Below are 23,141 nucleotides of genomic sequence, written 5' to 3'. Positions count from 1 at the left end.
ATGCGGAACATTTAAAGAGATGATGGTTGGTTTTCCTTTCACAAACTTGTATTTCATTTATTCTGATGAATCAAAAATCTGAATTGAAGTTACTAAGTTTATCATTATAAAATGTTTAATGTTCAACTGCAAGTCAACTTTAAGTCTGCTGTTTCTTTCACAGGAAGAAAAGGAGTTAGGAGAGAGAAGAGCAGCTGAACTTGTTTGCTTCACTGGACTCTTTTTCCTTAGAAGAACCCAAGAGGTCATAAATAAATATCTTCCCCCTAAAATAGAGAATGTAGTCTTTTGCCGACCAGGGGCGCTACAGCTTGAACTTTACCAAAAGCTGTTGAATTCTCAGGCTGTGAGGTTCTGTCTTCAGGGGTCGTTGGAAAACAGTCCTCACCTGATATGCATAGGCGCTCTTAAAAAACTGTGCAATCACCCCTGCCTGTTGTTCAACTCCGTAAAGGTAAGTAGCATGTGAGACTGTGTCAGGATGTGAGCTGAGGGTTCTCTGTCATGTGAATCTAAGAGGGCAGAGTGGACTAATTCCTGGGGTTGTATTTGTGGGTTTCCCCAAGGATCTGAGTCTCTTCAGGATGGTTCTGCTCTCTAGCAGGTCCGGCCCCTGTTTGTTCTTCAGAGCATGTCTGTATTCATAGAGCTGAACTAGGGATGGAGTGGGTTTGAGGTTCTGCCTTCTAGACTGTGCCCCAAGCCCTTTGGTACCTTGTCTAGTACTTGGTCATGGTTTCTCTTCCTGTCTTTTATTAATATAGCCAGTCAGTTTTGTTTGTTTGGTGCTAACAAATACAAAATTTGCCATTATAAAGTAACACCTAATTTTTGTATGAAAATCACAAAAATGACAATAAAAATGATATACTGGTTAGAATGCAAATTGTTAAATAAATGGAAGATAGTTTGGTAATATGTATCAAAAGTCTTATAATTTTGTATATTTTGTGACCTGGCATACCACTTTTTGAAATTTATTATAAAGAAATAAAACTCACTAACTGGTTTGGCTCAATGGATAGAGAATCGGCCTGTGGACTGAAGGGTCCCAGGTTCGATTCTGGTCAAGGGCATGTACCTTGGTTGCAGGCACATCCCCAGTAGGGGGTGTGCAGGAGGCAGCTGATCTATCCCTCTCCCTTCCACTCTGTATAAATCAATCCTACCTAATAATAGACAAATATGCAAATTGACCATACCTCCGATACACCCACAAGCCACACCCACCATCCAATCAGAGCGAGTATGCAAATTAACACAACTAAGATGGCTACAGCCACAGAGAGCAAGGTTTCCTAGGTAACAGAGGAAGCCAAGCTTTCCGCCTGTCCTTGCCAGGCCTAAGTCTTCATTCAAGCTACAAAGTTTCAATTATAGAAGGTAAACAAATTCAAACATAAATGGCGGCAGAATGGAGCTTGAGAGAGCAGGCCAGGGTTGTTCCCGGCAACTGGGGAAGCAAAGCTTTCTGCACACCCTGTCTGGGCCCAGCCTCCGCTTAAGGCTACAAAGTTTCAATTATAGAAGGTGAATTAACTGCCACAGAAATGGCTGCCGGCCGAGGAGGGAGCCCCAGGCTTGGCTCCACTCCAGGCTACAAAGTTCCAATTGTAGAAGGAAAATAAATTCCAGATACCAGGGCCTCCGCTTGGGTTGCCAGGGGGCGTGGCCGGCCTGCAAACCACCACAGGCCCCTCGCTCAGGCCGCCCCACGCCCCAAGGGAACCCCCACCCTGATCAAGGACACCCTTCAGGGCAAACCAGCTGGCACCCACCCCTGTACCAGGCCTCTATCCTATCTTATAAAAGAGTAATATACAGATTGATCATCACTGCAACACACAATATAGCTGCCCCCATGTGGTCAAAGATCCTGCCCCCATGTGGACACAAGATGGCCACCACAAGATGGCCAGCAGGAGAGGGCAGTTGGGAGGCACCCGGCCTGCAAGGGAGGGCAGTTGGAGGTGATCAACCCTGCAGGAGAGGGCAGTTAAGGGTGAACAGGCCGGCAGAAGAGGGAAGTTGGGGGCAAACAGGCTGGCAGCAGAGTGGTTAGGGGGTGATCAGGCTGGCAGGCAGAAGCGGTTAGGGGCAATCAGGAAGGCAGGCAGGCAAGCAGTTGGGAGCCAGCAGTCCTGGATTGTGAGAGGGATGTCCGACTGCCCGTTTAGGCCCGATCCCACCACCGGGATCGGGCCTAAACGGGCAGTCGGACATCCCTCAAGGGGTCCCAGATTGGAGAGGGTATAGGCTGGGCTGAGGGACAACCCCCCTCCGTGCACGAATTTCGTGCACCGGGCCTCTAGTAAAATATATTTAAAAAAAAAGAAATAAAGCTCTCCAGCCAGAGAAAACCACATTTTGCTATTAATAATAATAATAATCTTAGCCAGCATTTATTAAGCACTTATCATGTACCAGACATGAAGTACCTTTCCAGAGTGACTTATTCTTCTTCTTTTTTTTTTTAATGTTTTTATTTATTTTAGAGAGAGAGAAAGGGAGAGGTAGAGAAGGGAACATTATCGATTAGCTGCTTCCTGCCCCTTGCTGGGGATCGTGCCCGCAACCCGGGCATGTTCTGTGACCGAGAATAAACCGGTGACCTCCTGGACGATGCTCAACCACTGAACCACATCAGCCAGGCTAGAATGATTTATTTTATTTATTTTTAATTTATTTATTTTTATTGATTTCCGAGAGGAAGGGAGAGGAAGAGAGAGATAGAAACATCAGTGATGATAGGGAATCATTGATTGGCTGTCTCCTGCACGCCCCCTGTTGGGGATTGAGCCTGAAACCTGGGCATGTGCCCTTGCCTGGAATCGAACCCGGGACCCTTCAGTACGCAGGCTGATGCTCTATCCACGAGCCAAACCGACTAGGGCTCAGCTAGGCAGTTTTAGAGTGGGGATTTCAGAGGTGCTGACAATCGCTTTGGAATAAAATTATTCTAAAAACTAATGGTAAAATAAGAATATTGTTGTAAGTAAGAATAACTTTCTGCCAACTTAATGACAGAATTGTTCCTTCTTGCAGAAGAAATTGGTAAGATGGAGTAAACTACTGTGCTCCTTTTTGAGTATCACCTGGGAGGGGCCGTGCAAGCCCACAAATCAGGAGAGAAAAGTTAATAGCTGGGAGGGAAAAAGGGAAGAAGAGCGAAAAAAGTATCAGCGATGAGACAGCTCAGGCTTTGGAGAGGATAGATTTTGTAGCACTATTTGCCCTCTGTTTTCCTCTCCTTTATTTCTCTGCTTCTGGCTCCCTTCACGCTGCTCCGCCAGACAGTGATTCTGCACTAGTAGGGTGAAGGCAGCAGGCATCAGGAGACTGCATTAGAACTGCTCTGTAATTAACTCAGTAGGATACATGTTACTTTTTAAAAATATGACCAACGCCCTGGCCAGTGTTCTCAGTGGTTAGAGGGTTGGCCTGTGCACCAAAGGGTTGTGGGTTTGATTCCTGGTCAAGGGCACATACCTGGGTTGCAGGTTCGATCCCTAGCCCCATTCGGGGCAAGTGCAGGAGGCAACCAATCGATGTGTCTCTCTCAAATAGATGTTTCTCTCTCTCTCTCTCATTTTCCTCTCTTCCTCTCTCACTCTCCCTTCCACTCTCTCTAAAAATCAATGGAGAAAATGTCCTTGGGTAAGGATTAACAACAACAATATTTACATGATAGTTAGCTTGGTCTTTTCAGGAAGCTATTAATATTCATTTTTCCTCCCATAATTTGAGCATTTTTCTCTTCCAATTAAAAACGAACAAACATGAGCCAGTGTTAATCATTCTTTTGAATAGGAAAAAGAATGTAGCTCAACTTGGGATGAAAATGAAGAGAGTAGTTTATATGAAGGCTTGATTAATGTGTTCCCTGCTGATTATAACCCTCTCATGTTTACTGAGAAGGAGTCAGGAAAACTACAAGTGCTGACAAAGCTCTTAGCTGTTATCCACGAACTTCGTCCTACTGAAAGGTCAGTGGCCAATCTAATAATCTGCTTGTAAGTGCTCCTGGAATTTTGGTTTAGACTATGGCCTTACTCCCCTGCCCTTCCTTTCTTTCAAAAGAAGAAAACATTAAAAATAAGTTGTTTTCTTTGGGGCATGATCAGCATCTGTAAGTTTTTATTTAAGAAAAAAATAAATATAAACACATATATTTAAAAAAAGACCCTAGAGAAGTCTTATAACACCTAGCTTGTACTTTAAGCTCTTTCGGAATCCTTTTTTTTTTTTTTACCATCCCTTAAATGTTGATACCCCTTAGGGTTTTCTCTTTAGCCTCCTTCTTACTCTAAACACTCTTTCTGGGTTATCTCTACTCCCCATAGTTTTCACTATCACCCATAGATTCCAAGTTTGTCTCTCTCGTCCAGCCCTCTGTTCTAGTTCCCACATCCTTCTTTCTAACTCTTTAATGGACACCTAAATCTAATTATTTTCTTTTTTATTGGTCATTACATTCCTTTTTAATCTATTTCTGGGCAGACTCTCTTGTTATTATCTGCAAAATCTCCAGTGAAAATTACAGTTTGGCTATCATTTTAAATTTACAAGATATTTCCCTCATTCTTGATTTTTTAAATTGCCTCCTCTTCTTGTGAATGTTATCTCTTACGTGAGGATGTTGTTTTCTGTTTCCTCCATTGCTGTTTTAATCAGGTTTCTCCTTTTTTGTTCTATTTTTAATGTTGGAGACTCACTGCAAATAGATGGTGACCTGTGGTGTCCATTTATATTTTAGAGTGAGGCAGTAAGACTTACTGAATGTTGTGTGTGCGTGGGTAAGGCTTGTGGATTGGTCACCCTCATTGGGTAATTAGGCAGCGAGTTGGCTTCTTTATTTAGGGATTCCTTATCTCTGTGGATCTTTTCTCTGGGGCCATTCATGTCATCTCAGAGATGAATCTCCCAATAATATCTTTCCTGGGGTGGGATGTAAGAGGGATGCCTGGCTGCTGCTGTTCTAGGGGTTGGCAGGAAAAGGAGACTGGGACCGTATGTATGCATACTTTCATTCTGATTAGTCATTACATCCCTGTCTCTTAAGGTCCTCTAGTCTGTTTCTTTGGTTTACTTTCTCCAGACAACAAACATTGTGTTTGAGAAAGAAAAGTCAACTGGTTACATGGGCTAGGGCCTGGGTTCTATTATCAGTGCTCTTGTCAGAGCTCCAGTCTCCTTCCTTCTGGGGTACCTTAAGAAGATTCTCTTGGGTGAATGAACTTGCACTTGTTTCTTATTGGAATCTCCCACTTTGGGCACTAAGGTTTCACCTTCTCTGTACTCATAAGTAGATCACTATTTCATCATTTTCTGTTTTCATATATAAATGTCTCTTTTAAAAAAACCCCTCAAAGATAGAGTTTGTATTTCTGTTTCTCATTCTCCGGCTGTTTTTAGGGTGACTTTAGAGAGGTGAAGAAGGCAGAAAAGTTTTTACTTCACTATCTTAAAACTGGAAAGTCTCTTAGATATTAACTTTAAAATTGAATTTGAAGGAGAACCTGAGTTTTAATGTATACGGCCATTGTTGCATGTTCTATAAATATCAGTGATGATATTATTTGGTAATTTTCTTCAAATATACCAAGATTCTTTCTTTTTGATTGACAGGGTGGTGTTGGTATCCAACTACACACAAACTTTGAATATTTTACAAGAAGTATGTAAGCGTCATGGATATGCTTATACAAGACTTGATGGACAAACACCAATCTCTCAAAGGCAGCAAATTGTTGATGGCTTCAATAGTAAATACTCTTCTGATTTCATTTTTTTATTAAGTTCAAAAGCTGGTGGCGTGGGACTTAACCTTATTGGAGGATCTCACTTAATTCTCTATGACATTGATTGGAATCCAGCCACTGATATCCAGGTAGGACTAGTTCTTATGCATTAAATAAACATTACAGAATGCCTGCTGGGGATACAAAGATGATGATGTATGGTAAATGCTGATGATGTGTGGTAACTGAGCCCCTATTTTGCATCAGACACTCTGCTAAGTGCTTCACATCTATTCAGTTTTCACAATAATCCTTCTCAGTGTGGATAGCCCCATTTTGCAGATGAAGATATGAAAGCCTGTTCTAGGTCACATGGTGTAACTGTACAATCAATGGGTCCGGGCTACCTGTTACTACTTGAGCCAATTAAGCAGAGACAGGGTTGAATCATATAGTGAGTGTTTATTCTAATACTGCTGGCAGTATGGGAGAGCAGCAGGTCATCCACAAAAATCTGCTCTGCAGCCCCCATAAGCCAGCTGCTGATATAGTGTAAGACAAAGATTACACGGGGAAATATGGATTATAGGCATGGGAAATAGGAGACTGGGGTGGGACTCTATTGTTTGGGCAACAAAGTTGTTAATCGTTCCATGATAACAGGCAGCTCTTGAATGAGAGTGGTTCCAAGGTTGATTCCCAGGTCCAAGGTTGACTCCCAGGTCCTGGGGTCGCACAACTCCCAGCCAGGTCAGAATGTCCTTTCTTTAACCAACACAAGGCAACCATGGTTAACAGAGCATGATTAAATTTCCCATAACCGCAGCTAGTCCCCAGTATTCTATTTTTGCCCCTAACAATAGCTTATACAGGGCAGAGCCAGGATTCAAACCCAACCCTGTATGTCTCTAGGCTCTAAGTTGCTGCAGGTACTGCAGGCTCTAATTGTCCTCCCCTACCGGAGTTCTATGGACAACGCTTAATTTTCCCAGCATCGATGAGTACTGTCAAACAGAGAAGTTCACTTGCATCTTGGGACATCAGGATGCTTACGACCATCAGGGGAAGACAATTAAGTATTACAGGTGCTATAATCAATGTTTGTGCAGAGTATAGTAAAGATACAAAATTAGCTTATTTCGGAAAATATTTCAGAAGAAGGCTTTGGTTTACTTCAGAATACAGTCCATCTTTATGTATTCTAAGATTTCTACTTACAGATTTGCACCACAGTTGGTATCTGTGTTTTTATTGCAGTGAAAAGATACAGATTAAAATCAGTAAAGGTAAAAGGCACATGGGGTAGAGACCAGGCACAAGCTTCCCTTTTTCCTCCCCTACTGGAGTTCTGTGGACAACACTTAATTGTCCCAGCATCGATGAGTACCGTCAAACAGAAGTTCATTTGCATCTCGGTGTCCGGAGTTTTTGTTGGTTGATTGTGTAGGCATGAAGTACTTGAGTGACCTCAGTTATTCAGTCTCCAACTTCACCAGAGGGCAAACTGACAGGACGGGGCCCAAAGCCCTCACCTAAATCACATTGTTAGCATAAAAGATCTAGTGGCTGCAAGGCCCCAGGTAAACAGAGACCCTTTATCAGGCAGGACACTCCAAGGGCTTAGAGGTTGTCTACTTGCAGCTGGTGGGAAGGCCAGACCTTCCTTTGGAAAGTGCAGGGTTTGCACATCAACCCTTACTGCACGGCATCATTGATCCTGAAACCTCAGGGAACTACCTAGAGCCTGAACTGATTGCAGGCGTCCTCAGGATTCCTTAGGGATGAATCATGAGCTACTCGGACTGGGAATAATCCCTCTGTGCTCAAGCTACATGTGGTTTCTTTGCATTCTTCTTCTTTTTTTTTATCCTCACCCAAGCATATATTTTCCCCCCTTGATCTTTAGAGAGAGAGAGAGAGAGGAGAAAGAGAAAGAACCGATGTGAGAGAGACACATTGAATCGTTGCCTCCTGCATGTGCCCTGGGATCAAACCTGCAAACTGAAGTATGTGCCCTTGACTGGCAATCGAACCTGTGACCCCTTAGGTCCATGGGCCAGTGCTCTAACCACTGAGAAACCGGCCAGGGCAGTTCTTTGCATTTTGCTATCTAAACTCACTGTGTCATTCACTGATGCAGATAGATCCTCTCACCTTGTTGACGCTCCTCTAGTTATTTTACAGCCCCACAGTGGGTGTCCGTGTCTTTCTTTTTCTCAGGAAAAAGATAGGAAGTGGAGAATGCTTTGACATGCCTGGGCTTTGTTTTTTGAAGCTATAAGTAAAATCAAGAATTCCTAATCTTAAATGTATTAATGCAAATTTCTTATTGGGAAAAGGCTATTAGTTTCAACTGTACTCTCAGAATTCTCATTTATTTTCTAAGGCAATGTCTAGAGTGTGGAGAGATGGTCAGAAACATCCAGTACATATTTACAGACTCCTAACCACAGGTAATAACCCTTCAATGTGCCAAAAAATGTATCCCTTTAAGTAAGCTACACTTACTTAAAGAGAAATATGCAAATTGACTGTACCTCCACAATGCACAGCAGACAATCAGAAGTGAGTATGCAAATTAACCCAACAAAGATGGCAGGTTAATTTGCATATGCAGGCATGGAGCGGCGGGTGGGGCAGGACGCCTGCAATGAGGGGGAGGGCGTGGGGGGTGGAGGGAGCTATAGGAGCGGTGCTCTGGCCGGAAGCGAGGACTTGCAGGCTCCCGGGCGGCCGGGAGCGAAACCAGGGGAAGGAAGGCCTATTCTTGCACGAATCTTCGTGCAACGGGCCTCTAGTATAAAAAGAATTATTGTTGTTGTTAATCTGTGCTTCCATGTTAGGAATTATTGTTATTTTGTTAACTATATGCTAACTATATTTTACCCTGCAGAAATAACTGACATAAGGATCTGCAGTAAATCTAATGAATGCTTTCTCTTCAGGTACAATAGAAGAAAAGATCTATCAAAGGCAGATCAGTAAGCAAGGCCTTTCTGGGGCAGTTGTAGACCTGGCCAAGACATCTGAGCATATCCAGTTTTCAGTAGAGGAGCTTAAAGATTTGTTCACATTACACGAAAGTTCACACTGTGTGACTCATGACCTGCTTGACTGTGAATGTGCAGGAGACCGAGACCATACAGGTTTGTTGTCTGTTAATTCTGTTAGGATGGTAAAGTTCATTGGTCTCTCTGCAGTAGTTGAAAGTATTTAAATACAGAATAACTAAAATATTTACCATTTGTATATGTTAGTTTCTTTCCCCCTGCAAGTCAGAGGGCAACTGCCAGATCAGTTTTTGAGAAGATATTAATTAGAACCTTAATCTCTCCATTTGGCTTCTTATTTCTGAAACAGCTGTGAGAAATTTAGCTTAGAGAAATCTTTCAAATTCTGGCATAATGGCTTCAGAATTAGAATCCTTATTTCCATTTACCTCAAAACATACACTTGACAGAATAAGCTTACTCTTTGTTTAATTTATGTAGACCTTAATCATAATGTTTCTGAGGTGGTTAGCAGGGGCCACCATACTTCCCAGTACCTGATGAACTAACTGCTAGTGCTGGTTAAGTGAAGCCAAAAATGTCAGTCCTGGCCTCGCCAGTGTTGCTCAGTGGATAGAGTGCCTGCCTTTGGACCAAAGGGTCCCGGGTTCGATTCTGGTCAAGGGCACGTACCTCAGTTGTAGGCTCCTCCCTGGCCCAGGCCCTGGTCGGGGCTCATACAGGAGGCAACCAATCGATGTGTTTCTCTCACATCGATATTTCTGTCTGTCCCTCTCTCTTCCACTTTCTGTAAAAATCAATGGAAAAATATCCCCAGTTGAGGAAATAAATAAATAAATAAATAAATAAATAAATAAATAAAAACATCAGTCCTCTGTAATTAATACCATTCACATAGGAATTGGATCACAAGTGGGACTTGAGTGTTCAAGAGTTTGAAGTCACTTGATAAATTACATTGAGTAGGATAAGAAGTTAGACTGTACAAGACTGACATGGAAACTTTATATTTTATATAAATTAATATTGGGTCCTCTACCGTATGTTTTCTATTTTAACAATTTTTGCTTTTATCTTCTCTTCCTTTTTCATTGTATTTACTCTGTTCTTTTTCTTATTTTTCAAGTTGAATGCCTAGCTTAATGATTTTCAGTTTTCTTTTATGAAATGGGTATTTAAGGCTGTAAATTTTCCCCAAGGCTGGATCTTATAATTTTGATATGTAGTTTTTTTATTATTTAGTTATAAATATTCTGGACTTGATTATGGAGTGTTGTCTCCGATTGTTCCAATTATATTCTGAATTTGGAAATATATCTCGTCCCAAAGGTGTTAGATAAGGGATTGCAGCCCTGTAACATATCTCCGGATGATTATTTGTTTAATATGTCTCCTATTAGGTCAGAAGGTCCTTGAGATCAGAGAACAAAATGTAATAAATTGCATAAACTCATTATATCATAAAATAAAAAGTATTATATATAGTAGAATATTGATTGGCTTAAGGATTTTCTCATTCTTTTACTTATTGCAGGTGATTCACTGGAAAAATTCCCTGTCTCTAGAAATTGTCAACTTGGTCCACATCACAAGAAGTCTGACTCCCGGAAACCTCTCTCCATGTCACAGCTGAAGCAATGGAAACACTTTTCTGGAGATCAGTTAAATCTTAAAGATCCTTTTCTTGAAAGAATAAGAGATAATGTGTCATTCTTTTTTCAGAATATAACCAATCAAAATACTGCTCTGTAATGAAAGATTACTTCATGACATTCCCTTACCCCCCTTTAAAAAATAACAGTAATTAAATGTAAGTTTTGAAAATGATTAGAATTACTTATTTATTTAATTAAATCCTTATTGTTGAAAGTATTACATATGTCCCTTTTTCCCCCCATTGTCCCCTTCTAGCCTTCCCCTGTCCCCCACCCAGGCCTTCACCACCCTATTGTCTGTGTCCATGGGTTGTGCATATATGCATACAAGTTCTTTGGTTGATCTCTTCCCACCCACCCAACCATCTCCGCCTTCCCTGAGATTCCACAGTCTGTTCCTTGCTTCTATGTCTCTGGATAGAATTACTTATATTACAGTAATAAATTTGTTGCAAAGTGTATCAGAGTTTTGATACAGCATTATTGTTTAATTTTTTATATATATTCTTTGTTAAAAATATATTTTTATTGATTTCAGAGAGGAAGGGAGAGTAAGAGAGAAACATCAATGATGAGAGAGAATTATTTATCGGCTGCCTCCTGCATGCCCCCTGCTGGGGATCGAGCCCACAAACCAGGCATGTATGTGCCTTTGACCAGAATCAAACCCAGGACCCTTCAGTCTGCAGGCGGATGCTCTATCCACTGAGCCAAACCAGGTAGGGCATATATTCTTAAATGTTAAAACATTAAAGACATCTATCATTATATAATTGTTTATTAGTAATTCCTTAATTAATGCACTTTTATCAAGTACCCTCTAAGGAATTTTCATAAGGAATATTAAAAATGGTAAAATACCTGTTTTTGGAAAATCTAATTTGATTAGGAACATTAGACATAGATGTGTCAGATAATTGAATAACTTGGTAAATTTAAAGTTATTTTAATATAATGGTACATTTAAAGTTAGTTTAATATAATCTCCAGGTCCATCCATGCTTTCACAAATGGTAAGAGTTCCTTATTTTTTTTTTTTTTATACAGCCACTGTGTAGTGTAAATGTACCATTGTGTAACTGTGCCATAGCTCTTTTTTTTTTTTAATTTTATTTAAATCCTCACCCAAGGGTATTTTTTCCATTGATTTTTAGAGAGAGTGGAAGGGGAGGGGAAGAAGCAGAGAAAGAAACATCACTGTGAGAGAAACATAAAATTGTTGCTTCCCGCATGCATCCTGACTGGTGTTGGGGATGAGCCTGCAACTGCCCTACATGCCCTTGACCGGATTCAAACCTCAACCCTCAGTCCCCAAGCTGACGCTCTAACCACTGAGTCAGTCGGCTAGGGCTAACACAGCTTTTTTATCCACTCATCTAGTCATGGCACTTGGGCTGTTTTTTCCAGATCTTAGCTATCCTATCTAATAATAGAGTAACATGTAAATTACCATCACTCCGCTACGCCCACGATTGGGCGGCGGGAGGCTGGGTGGCGGGACTCGGGGTGGCCTATCTGGCCATTGAGAGGCACGGTTCTGCTGCCACTGAGGGGTGCTACCCTGCCGTTGAGAGGCGCAGGGGGCGGGACTCCTGCCCCCTGTGCCTCTCAACAGCCAGATCCTCGGCCGCTGAGGGGGCCTGCGCGGACACCCAGCTGTGCCTCTCAATGGCAGGGTAGCCAGGTGTCCGCGGCAGCCCCCCATCAGCGGCCATTGAGAGGCGCAGGGGGCGGGACTGCTGCCCCCTGCGCCTCTCAACAGCAGGGTAGCCCCCCTCAGCGGCCGTGGACCATCAAAAGCGTGGGAGCTGGGTGCCTGTCTGCTCCGGCACCAGCTGACAGGCACCCAGCTCCACCGCGAAAAGCGAAAGCGTGTAGGGGACCCTACACGTGCATGATTCAATCATGCACTGGGCCTCTAGTTATAAATAACACTGCTGTGAAAATTGGGGTGCACATATTTTTTCTGATTGGTGTTTTGGGATTCTTAGGAAATCTGTGACTTGCAGTAAACAATGTGTATAATCAACAGATGGTACTGTTTCTCTGAGTTGGTCCCAAATTAATATATTGGATCTAAAGCAGTTTGTAGACATGCTGTTTTTGTTTTTGAAGGACAGACACAACAAAGGAATACATTTACCAGAAAAATGATCTTAAAAAAGTAAGAATTATGGGAATTATGAAGGAAAATGAAAGAAGGAAGAGAAGACAAGGAAAAAGATTAGGTGTATTTCTAAAAGGAAGAAAAGGTTTTGTATAGTATATATTTTTAGAAGTCATTGTTACTGGGAATACCTATGAAAGAGACTTGTTATTTCATCTAAGGATTTGGTGGGCGAGAAATATCTGTAGGTGAGTTGGAAATAAAACAAAAACAAAGGGGAAAATATCATTTTGTGAGCATGACCTGCTGGTGGCAGCAACAGATCACAATTGTCTCAACGCATTAGGCATTCCAGGCATGTTTAAAGCATAGAGCTCTCTGTTTTCATAGGCTGCTGCTGTGACAGCTAAAAAATGGGCAAGTCACTAGCTACCAATATGACTGACAGGATTTTTTCAAGAGCATTTTATATGACCAGAGTTTTACACTTATTCCCACCCCCCATGGGTTTGCGGGGGAGGGGGGGTATGGGTTGTGGGGGTAGGTATTAAATGATAAAGTAAATAAAAAGTGATCAACCTTTTAAAAACTGATCGAATGCATAGACTGTTGAAAAAAAGTAACACTTTAGTTGTTGTAAGATGAAGGTAGGTTTAATGAACTGACTTGCATGAATGAAAAATTCCTTGTTTTATTGAGAATGTTTGGGAGTCCTTCAGGAACTATTTTTCATTTCTCTTCCATAAACATCATTAAGGAATTCTTTGACTGTCAGATGGCTTTGAAAACTCGGGAACCCTAATGTTTATTCCATAAGTAGAAAAAATAAATGAATGTTTTGGTTGTTCTATTTATGCCTAACAAAGTGCTCATTAAAAAATACCATTTTGAAGAAACTGGTTTGGCTCAGTGGATAGAGCGTCGGCCTGCGGACTCAAGGGTCCCAGGTTCGATTCCAGTCAAGGGCATGTACCTTGGTTGCGGCACATCCCCAGTAGGGGGTGTGCAAGAGGCAGCTGATGGATGTTTCTCTCTCATCGATGTTTCTAACTCTCTATCCCTCTCTCTTCCTCTCTGTAAAAAAATCAATAAAATATATTTAAAAAAAAAATACCATTTTGAAGAAATGAAAGTATTTCTTCTTTTTTGTCTGGATTCTTTATTGCCTTAAGACTTATCTGTGTTGTATGTTCAGCCCTTTTAAAAAGCTGAGAAGCACTCTATTTTGTGTATGTACTCATAATTTTTTTTAATGCATTCACAGGCTGACAAGCTCTTAGATTGTTTCCCGTTTGGGGCTTTTATAAATAAAACTACTATGAACATTTATGTTAAAATCGTTGTGTGAACAGATGCTTTTATTTCTCTTGGGAAAGTATCTAGGAGTGGAATAGTTGGGTCCTCTGTGGTAGGTGTGTGTATAAAAATATTTTGCCTTGTTGTTCTCAGCAGGATAGTCAGTTGAATTACCTAAGTTACTACTACAAGAAGTGGAAGTTCCTATATATTTTTTTGTACTTTTGTGCTTTCTTTTTTCTACTTAAGTCTCTGATTCTGCTGGTATTTATTTTGGTGTAAGAAGTGATGTATCTAATTAATTTTTCTCCAGATGGTCAGTCAGTTGTATCCACACCATTAACCCCATACATTTGATAGCAATGTAAATAAATTGATACTGGAAGTATACTCTTAAAACTCATCAGAATACTGGATGAAGGTTTGGATATCTTGTTAACCAAAATAAACAGAAACAGTGGCTTGTGGGATGCTCCGAAAGGCAACGGGGAAGTGAACTATTCCCAAATGAGACATTAAGTATGGTTAGTTTGAGGATTTTTTTTTTTTTTGGCCATACTTAATAGAAGAACAGAAATAAAAGACATTTTGACCTCAATATTTCTCTCAGACAATAACTTTAGTCTGTATTTTTTCCTCAATAACAATTATGTAATTATGTTATTTTAATTATGTTAGTTAAATGTGAAATAAGGATAAAAAATGAAATAGTCTTTCAAGCAGGCCAGTGTGAAAAGATACAGAGTTACTGCAATTTTCTCATATGATTCATAGTCTAGAAATGAACATTTCTCCTTTTTTTGATTTCCTGATGATTTCTCAAGTGAAGATAAATCATACACGAAGAGGCAAACTTTACATTTCTCCATTGGAAAAAGAAGCTGCTACTGTTTTTAGATGTCCGTTGATCCCCAAAGTATATGTGGTGTGAGTTTTTGATTGCCATGCTAACAAAGATATATCTTGAATATTGTTATTTTAAATTGCAGCCTTATTATGAAAACTATAGAGGAAGGATAATAACTCTTGTTCAAGAACTTTAGAGCATACCTGGGATTTGATATATGGAACATTTTGATAAGAAAATGGACTTAATATAATGCATGATGTGTGCAAAATATAAATTTGCTTTTAAGAACAGCCCTCTGGTCTGGGCAAATCCAAAATGGTACCTTGGATGCGGGCTCTGGAGAGGGGCAGACCAGGATTAAGTCCCGTCTGTCTGGAGGCAGGTTTATCATGAGCTAGTGCTGCTTCAGGTTCAAGGCCCCTTCCTTGCATGCCCCTGTGTGTGAAAGGAGTCACAGTGTTCTATATGGTGAGGGAAAGCGAGGGAGCAACTAGGAAGCATTTTGTGTGTGAGCATCTCAGGGGAATTGTCCAAAGCCATCTCAGAACAGAGAAACTTGCATATCTAAGACTCAAGTGATTAGTTGTGGTTTCTAATTTTATTTTGAATATTCACTTTCATCTTTCATTTTGTATTTTTGAATATTTTTTCTTGAGGAGAGCTTTCCTACTACAACTTATATAAGCTTCAAGCCCTGGAGAACTTGGGTTTGTTCCACTGTCTGTGTGTATGTCTCTGGGCAAGCTATTTAAATGCTTTGTGACTCAGTTTCCCCATTTGTGAAATGGGACTAGTACCTCAATAATCAGGTTGTGTGAGGGTTAAATGAAATTAAATATATTTTTCAAATGTTATACACACCTGGCACATAGTAAGTACTTAATAAATGGTAGTTCTTATTATGATAAACAGTATTATCATTATAAACCCTCAAACGATTTATAATTCTGGTGGAGAAACAAAATGAACAGACACAGATCCACAGTACGCTCATATATAGAGCAGTATAAGAGGTTGAGGAGGTTGGCACTGGAGTCATAGAAACCTATTTAAATCCTAGTTCTGTAACTTACTTTCTGTGTGACCTTAAGCCAGTTACTTAACTTCTCTGAGTCTCGGAGTCCTTATTTTTAAAATGGGGATAATATAGGCTACCTAAAAGATTTTTATTTTTTTAGTAATATAGTGCCTGGGATATGGGAACTCTTCAGTAACATTAAAGTATTTAAACTGGAGAAATTCACATAAGTATAAGGAGTTATCAGGTATGTTTTGTTTCTAGGACCTTGCATTTTCTTCACACCAGGGTTCTTGGCATGGTCGCACATCTCCTGATTAACACAGAAACAGGCAACCTTAAGGTCAAAGTTCTAAACATGCTGATTGACTATATATAGCTTTGTACACACTTAATATGATAATGAATGCTGAGTTTTATTGAATGTGCTCATTGGACACATCCAAGATCTCCCTGTATCATTGGAGAATAGCATAGATTGGTTTAAATTGACGGGGCTGTTACAAAGGTGCGTGGAGGGGGGAATTGATAAGGGCTGCAAACATTGGTAAAGCTTCAGGAGGGCGTGTGAAGTGAATTAGATGTTGCTGACTGGGTAGATGTGGACAGGTGGATCAGATGGCTCGGGATTCAAGGTGTGGGAGGAGGGGAAATGTTCTAAAAGAGCGGAAATCCAAGTAGAAGAGGATGGATGGGGGTGCATGGATGTCCTTAAGAAGAGCCTTAATGAAGTGTTGAAAAGTCATGAAAGCATTTTAACAATACTGTCACGCACCACATAATGACATTTTAATGGACAATGGACCACATATACCCTGTTGGTCCCATAAGGATATAAGGGAGCTGAAAATTCTCTATTGCCTAGTAATGCAGTAGCTGTTCTGTGTAGCGTAACACATGACTCACCTGTTTGTGGTGATGCTGGTATAACAAACCTACAGCACTACCAGTCATATAAAAGCACAGCACAAATAATCATGGTGGTAGACTATCGCATCTAGGTTTATGGAATTGCGCTCTATGATGTTTGCATGAGGACGAAATTGCCTAACGCTGCATTTCTCAGAACATATTCCTGTTGTTAAATGGCGCGTGACTGTAACACCAAATTTGAAATTTTATTTAAATGGAAAACTTTATTTGTATTGAAATATTATTTTAAATTTTGTCTCCATACTAGTTAACTTCATGTTTCAGCTGGCTAAAACCTTGGCCCTAAAATGACAAAGAAGAAAGAGCAATTATTCCATGTTGGCCCTGAACCCCTGGGTCACAAGTCTGAGAACTGACTTAGTCAGTCATGACTTGCCCAAACAAGACTGGGCTGACTCACCAGTGGACTGTTTTATTAATAATGGTTATTCAGATAACAGACAGGGAATACTTCTCAGAAGATGAGTGTGTCTAGAAGCCAGCCCTGAGTAGCCCTGAATGTTGGGGCAAGACTGTCCATGGGAGTAGGGTATACCCCACCCTCTTGGTAGTTGTAGACAATAGACATGGCACCGGCATTCGTACCTGCGTAGCTAGGTAGGAGAATGAGAAGCTTCAATAATGGAGTGGAGGAAAATGTTTAAATATTTAACATCTAATGAAAACATTCCTCTAAGAAGAAGGCCTCTTGTAACTTCTCTAACCATTTAGCCACTTTGAATGAATGGCCGACTGCCCTATACATGCCTGGGGAAACCTTGGGGCCTCTGGTCATGACTTAATCCCTTTTTATAGAATGGAAAAGCAGATATCAGCAGGACAGATAATTATCAACAGCCCCAGGAGTCAATAGCCAAGGACCAGGTCCAGATCACAGACCAGGAGAGGCCAGCAGATGAAGAGAGCACAAATCAGACATCCGGCCAGGACCACACTGAGCTTTGTGTTATTGTGGAAGAAAGCTGGTCTCTGTTGACTCCATTTGGGCCATTTTTTGTCTACATCGGCTGACAAAACTTAGGTTTTGTTTGTGCATTGCTCTACATTGTCTATCACTGGCGGTGTTAGTCATAGAAATATTAGCAGGATGCATGAGGTGATTAAGTTATTCTCTGGAGATTTTTATCAGTTTAATCCACATGGTCTTTTCCCTTTCCTCTTTCCCTCTTTCCTTATCCCATCCCTTCTGTTTCTCCCTTCCTTCCCCATAAATATAATAAAGGTATTTGATCTTCAAAAGCTGGTAACTCTAACTACACATCTAAAGTAATGAAGTTAAAATGTCATGATAAGTTTTGGGTATAAGAATAATGGCGAACTGTAACATTAAATATATGGTTTAAGTCAGTGGTCGGCAAACTGTGGCTCGCGAGCCACATGCGGCTCTTTGGCCCCTTGAGTGTGGCTCTTCCACAAAATACCACGGCCTGGGCGAGTCTATTTTGAAGAAGTGGCGTTAGAAGAAGTTTAAGTTTAAAAAATGTGGCTCTCAAAAGAAATTTCAATTGTTGTACTGTTGATATTTGGCTCTGTTGACTCATGAGTTTGCCGACCACTGGTTTAAGTGAATGATCACTGTTCTGATTGTGTAAGCTGTAACTCCATCACAGTTTATGAGTATGCACCCCCCAAAATAGAACTCATTTATTTATACATTTTGTACATTTACTGCTGTACTAATTGTATTAAAGTTCTAATATTTCCCATACCCCAGTGGGTCAACTTGTGTAATTTTGGGGATGCATGAATTGCATCCTCTCACCCAACCACACCAACTCTACATAATGGTTTGGTTATTAACTAGTTTAAAGAAAGACATTGTTAGTTATTCTCTTAACTCTAATCACAGGAAAGGAAATGATCTATAAGTTTCAGAATTTAATCTTTGTTGTCACTATTGTGCTTTCTGAGTCTACCCTCTGTTTCATCAAATCAATAAATAAGATTTCAAGAAACATTATGAGGTGGAATAGGGGGCTGCTGGGAGGTAGTGCCGGGCAAGAAGTCAGGGACAGAGGAGAGCTCTAATTTTACTTTATTTTAATTAATTTTACTTTTTTATTTTATTGTGTATCTACTATGTGCCAGGCACCAGGGACATCAAGCTGTAGGACAAATGGTCTCACTCATTAAGTTGTTTATAAACGTCTAATTAACTTAGAGAAATTTATGTTTTAGGAGGAAACAACCATGTAAGCCCGACTATGCAAGCATTAGGTCCATCCACACGAGAGGGAACAGGTGGGTAGAAACAGAAAGGTTATTTCACTGATTAATGAATACCAGTTGAATACCCCATTCACCAGGCTCATTTATATATGTTATCTCATTTAAATATTCTCAAGAATTCTGTATGATTGGTATCGCTAGGAAGAAGGACATGGAAGCTCACATAGGTGAAAAGTCTATACAAGATCAATAGCTGGTAAGCGATAGAGCTAGGGTTCTAACCTGATCCAAATTATTACCATTTATGGAGTGTTTTTTTTATGGGCCAGGCAGTGATACATGCTTTATTTATATCATCCCATCAAATTTCCAGAACAATGAAGTCCTGTATTTTGCCCAGTTTACAGATAAGGAAGTTGGGACTTGGAGAGTTGCTCATAGTGTACAACTACTAAGTGGCACCTCTCCTGGATTGTGGTTCTCTTGATGATGGGACAAGAAGATGTCAGGGCAAGGGAGAGACAGACCAAGCAGCCGAGGAGCAGCCTGGGGCCCAAGTGACAGAGAGTTCCAGGGGCTTAAATGCGAATCACTTGCTTCTAGGCTTATTTATGCCCATAGCAATATAGGGTATATGCACATAGCTGGGTATGCTTGATGTTCAGCATGTTTTCTTTTTATCCATAGGTCATGAGCATTACATCTTCCCAAGAAACTTCTGGGTGCTAAGGCCCAATTTAAGAACAATGGCAAGAGATCCACGGTGTCTGACATAAATCCTGCTGATTCTACTGAGCATCTCAGCCCAGCACTGGTGCCCTGGCTGACAGAGACCCTTAGACTGGATCTCCTCTGCCTCTCCGGAGGGGTGATATTAATAGGATTTATTTCCAGTCTATTCCTGAAACTTGCCCTCCCTCTTCATCCTCATTGTCCTCCCGGTAGTCTTCTGAGTCATGTCACCTGAAGGTCTTAGAGCTCTGCTTCATTTCAGTAGCTGCAGGCAACCACCTGGGCAAGTAATGCTTTTATTCTCCCCTGATCTCATAAAAGCAGACTTGTGACTCAGTTATAATCTGCAGAGAGACAGTTATACTCATATATGTCCAGGCAAGGAGTTAGTCACACAAACAGTGTGGGTTGCTAAGCAATGTAATACACACTTCCTGAGTTGCTCTCAGTGTTGGTGATGGATGGGAGGTTCCAAGCCAAAAAGCCAAGGACGTAGTACATTGAAGGACAGAAAGGTCATACATGGTCTCTTTTTGCTTCAACCCCAAATTCTCCTTTTTCCTTTTCAAAACCCTTTGGATTGACTTCACACTTTGTAAGCAGGAGGGAAATAATAAGATGTAAGAATGGAGAGGGTGGTGATCCTTTTTAGTGCTGGGGTCATCGCCTTTTTCTGAGCTTCCTCTTCCAGCTCCTCTAGATCCTATAAACATCACATAAGAGAACTGCAGAGCCTTCCAGGGGAGTATTTTGGTCTAAATCAGCCAGAATCAACCCCCAAGCTTGACCCAGGAACCCTGAGTGAGCTACTCTCCTACACGCTTGCAAACTATGTATTAATTCCCTATGACTGTCATAGTCAAGTATCAGAAAATGTGTGGACTCAACAGCAATGTATTCTTTTAGGTCATGAGTCTGAAATCAGCATCACTGGACCAAAATCAGAGTGTTGGTGGGGCCCAGAGCCTGGAGGAGAATTTGTTCCCTGCCTCTTCTAGCTTCCAGCTTCCGGTGGCCGCCATCACTCCTCGGCATTGGCTTGTGATTGCATCACTCTGTTCTCCGCCCCTGTGGTCCCGTTGTCTCCTCCTCCTCGGTACATATCAAATTTCCCTCTGCATCCCTTGCATAAGGATATGCGTGCATGCATTTACAGTTCATTCAGATAATCTGGGCTAATCTTCCCATCTCAAAATCCTTAATTTAATCGCATCTGCAAAGCGCCCTCTCCCTGCCTTTTGAACTATATATTAACATTCGCAGGGGCCAGGTTTGGGGTTGTGGTTATCTTTGGGCTTCGTTTTCCAACCTTCTACAGCAGGGGTCCTCAAACTTTTTAAACAGGGGGCCAGTTCACTGTCCCTCAGACCGTTGGAGGGCAGGACTATAGTTTAAAAAAAAACTATGAACAAATTCCTATGCACACGGCACATATCTTATTTTGAAGTAAAAAAACAAAACGGCAAAAACACCCGCACGTGGCCCGCGGGCCGTAGTTTGAGGACGCCTGTTCTACAGTGTCCTCAGCTGACCCCCCTGCCGCTCTGGTCGTCAGTTCACTTACCTATTTCCCTTCCTGGACTGTGAACTCTTGGAACGCAGAAGCCATTGGTTTTGCCCATTTTTATTCCTGGTGCCAAGCTTCTGGCGGGCAGGCATACGAAGACATTTGTCGAAAGAAACAACAGGTAAGTTAAATCTAAGATATAATCACGATTGCATCTTTTTTTCAGCACAAGGTTTGACATTTTAAAATTTGGGGGCAATTTTCTCTCTCGGAATAAACATGTGGATCTCTGTTTAATGGAGTTTATCTTGCTTTCAAACCTCTAAGGTACTCCTTACTGTAAGACCCGATCAGCAGACATGCAGCATGGACATCCCCATCCAGCGCCCAGGGCAGACATTGCTAATCGATCATGACTCTTTCCTCAGAAGTGCAAACACTGCCTTAGAATCCTTGACACATCGTTCCAGGCAGCTGCGCCCAATGGAGTGAAGATAAAATTCCTCATGTTATTATAGCCAGATATAGAAGGCCAACCTCTCGCTTAACCGCTTTCTCATTATTTTCAGTGTTAATTCTCGATTTCAACTGGGATGAAACATACTACTTTTAAGCTCATAAAGTTATCTCTCTCCTACCCACGTGGTAGCCCTTCTGCAGGTTCCAGTGCCAGTCTCACTTCAAATAGGAGAGAATTCTCTTTAACCTTGACACGTAGAATCTTTCCTTTTCCTGCTGCCGAATGGAATTTGTTTTCTCCACGGCTCTCCAATTATGATCAGTACCTACTTACCCCAGTACAGGTCCTTTCCTGACTCTGACATACTGACTTTTAATTTATTATCTCTCCCCCAAATCCACTCTGCGAAACCCTTCCCTTCTCTTCTGTGTTTCTCAGAGGACACCTGCCAGGCGTCTCCATCGATTGCCAGGGGATGCGGATGCAACCCCACCGACATCGTGTCTGGCTAGAGAGCTGTTCCGGGTGTGTCTGGTCCTGACCAACTGGAACCTGAACTCTGCTTCTGGGCCAAGTTGGAAGGATCCACAAGCCTCTGACCTTGACGTTCTCAACAGGGTAATTTCAATGCCGAGTGAATGATAACCCTACAAACAGCCCGGTCAGCAATCAATACACTCCCTCCTTGCCTTCGGCACGGAGAATACAGCAGATGCTTCTCCACCATCTTTCTTGCTCCACTTAACCTTGGAGAAATGACTGTGCAAATAAATGATGAAGCTGTTGTCTTTCTTCAGAGTTATGGGTTCTAGTTGTCAGGTATATAGTATTAAGTAGCCGTAGAATATAATGTACCATCTTGCATACAGGAAGATATGCCTAAAGTGGGACAGATCCTCTAATCATGCTTTATGAAACAAGTATTTTTTGATGGTTCGGGGTTAGCATTTTTTTAATCACTGGAGCCTGCTCCGGTTTGGATGTAGTTATTCTTTTCTTTTTGGTAATGGTTGCAATTTCGGGGGTTGGTTCTGATAGGCTATTCGTGATGACCATAGATGACAGTATGGTCAGACTTTGCTGGAAATGGCTCTTAGGGCCGGTGTGGTAATCGAGGCCGTAAGAACTCGCCTTCATTGTCGTGGTCCAAGTGTGAATTCCTTCACATCTTTGGAAGCAAAATAGGGTCATGAGAGGCGCACCACGTCCTTGTCATGTGAGTGTGGAAGATATCCCGAGGGCCTTAGATCACAGAGCTGCTCTCCGGCTGCTGTGTTTGGAGCAGCCTCGTCTGATGTCCACAGATGGTCAGCCCTGGTCAGTCTGTCCTAACCTGGTCAGTCTGCCGCCTCCCTTTCATTCTATTTCCAGCTTGCGTCTCTCTATATCTTTGGACCGAGAGCCCAGAGGTCATGAATCCAGTTTTTTTCTTCTTTCACATCAACTACAAGTAAAGCAACCCATGGGAAAAAAACCTTTCACATTTTTGCATGCCGTTCGGAAAACCCTTTACACTTTTTATTATTGGAAGAGGGAAGGGATGTTCTTTTGTATCGAGTGCTAAAGTTTTGTTTTTAACCTTGGCTCAAAATTCACCTGCCATCTTACATCAAATCCCCCATGAGACTAACTTCCCTGAATCAAGGAGGACCATCACGTTAA

The 23,141-nt window shown here is 41.4% G+C and overlaps 1 protein-coding gene across 1 annotated transcript in view; it reads left to right on the top strand.

Annotated features, from left to right (window-relative positions):
• RAD54B (RAD54 homolog B) overlaps positions 1–10,507 on the top strand; it is a 54,103-nt gene extending 43,596 nt beyond the window's left edge. The window contains 6 exon segments of the mRNA XM_054708414.1: positions 164–454; positions 3,811–3,986; positions 5,629–5,890; positions 8,128–8,194; positions 8,687–8,887; positions 10,287–10,507. Of these exon segments, the coding sequence (XP_054564389.1) occupies positions 164–454; positions 3,811–3,986; positions 5,629–5,890; positions 8,128–8,194; positions 8,687–8,887; positions 10,287–10,507 (1,218 nt within the window).
• Positions 10,508–23,141: the final 12,634 nt, after the last annotated feature.

This window comes from Eptesicus fuscus, chromosome 19, assembly GCF_027574615.1.
Source record: "Eptesicus fuscus isolate TK198812 chromosome 19, DD_ASM_mEF_20220401, whole genome shotgun sequence".
Taxonomy (NCBI): domain Eukaryota; kingdom Metazoa; phylum Chordata; class Mammalia; order Chiroptera; family Vespertilionidae; genus Eptesicus; species Eptesicus fuscus.
The sequence above is the reverse complement of the archived record's forward strand: the minus strand, read 5'-3'. Positions and strand labels throughout refer to the sequence as shown.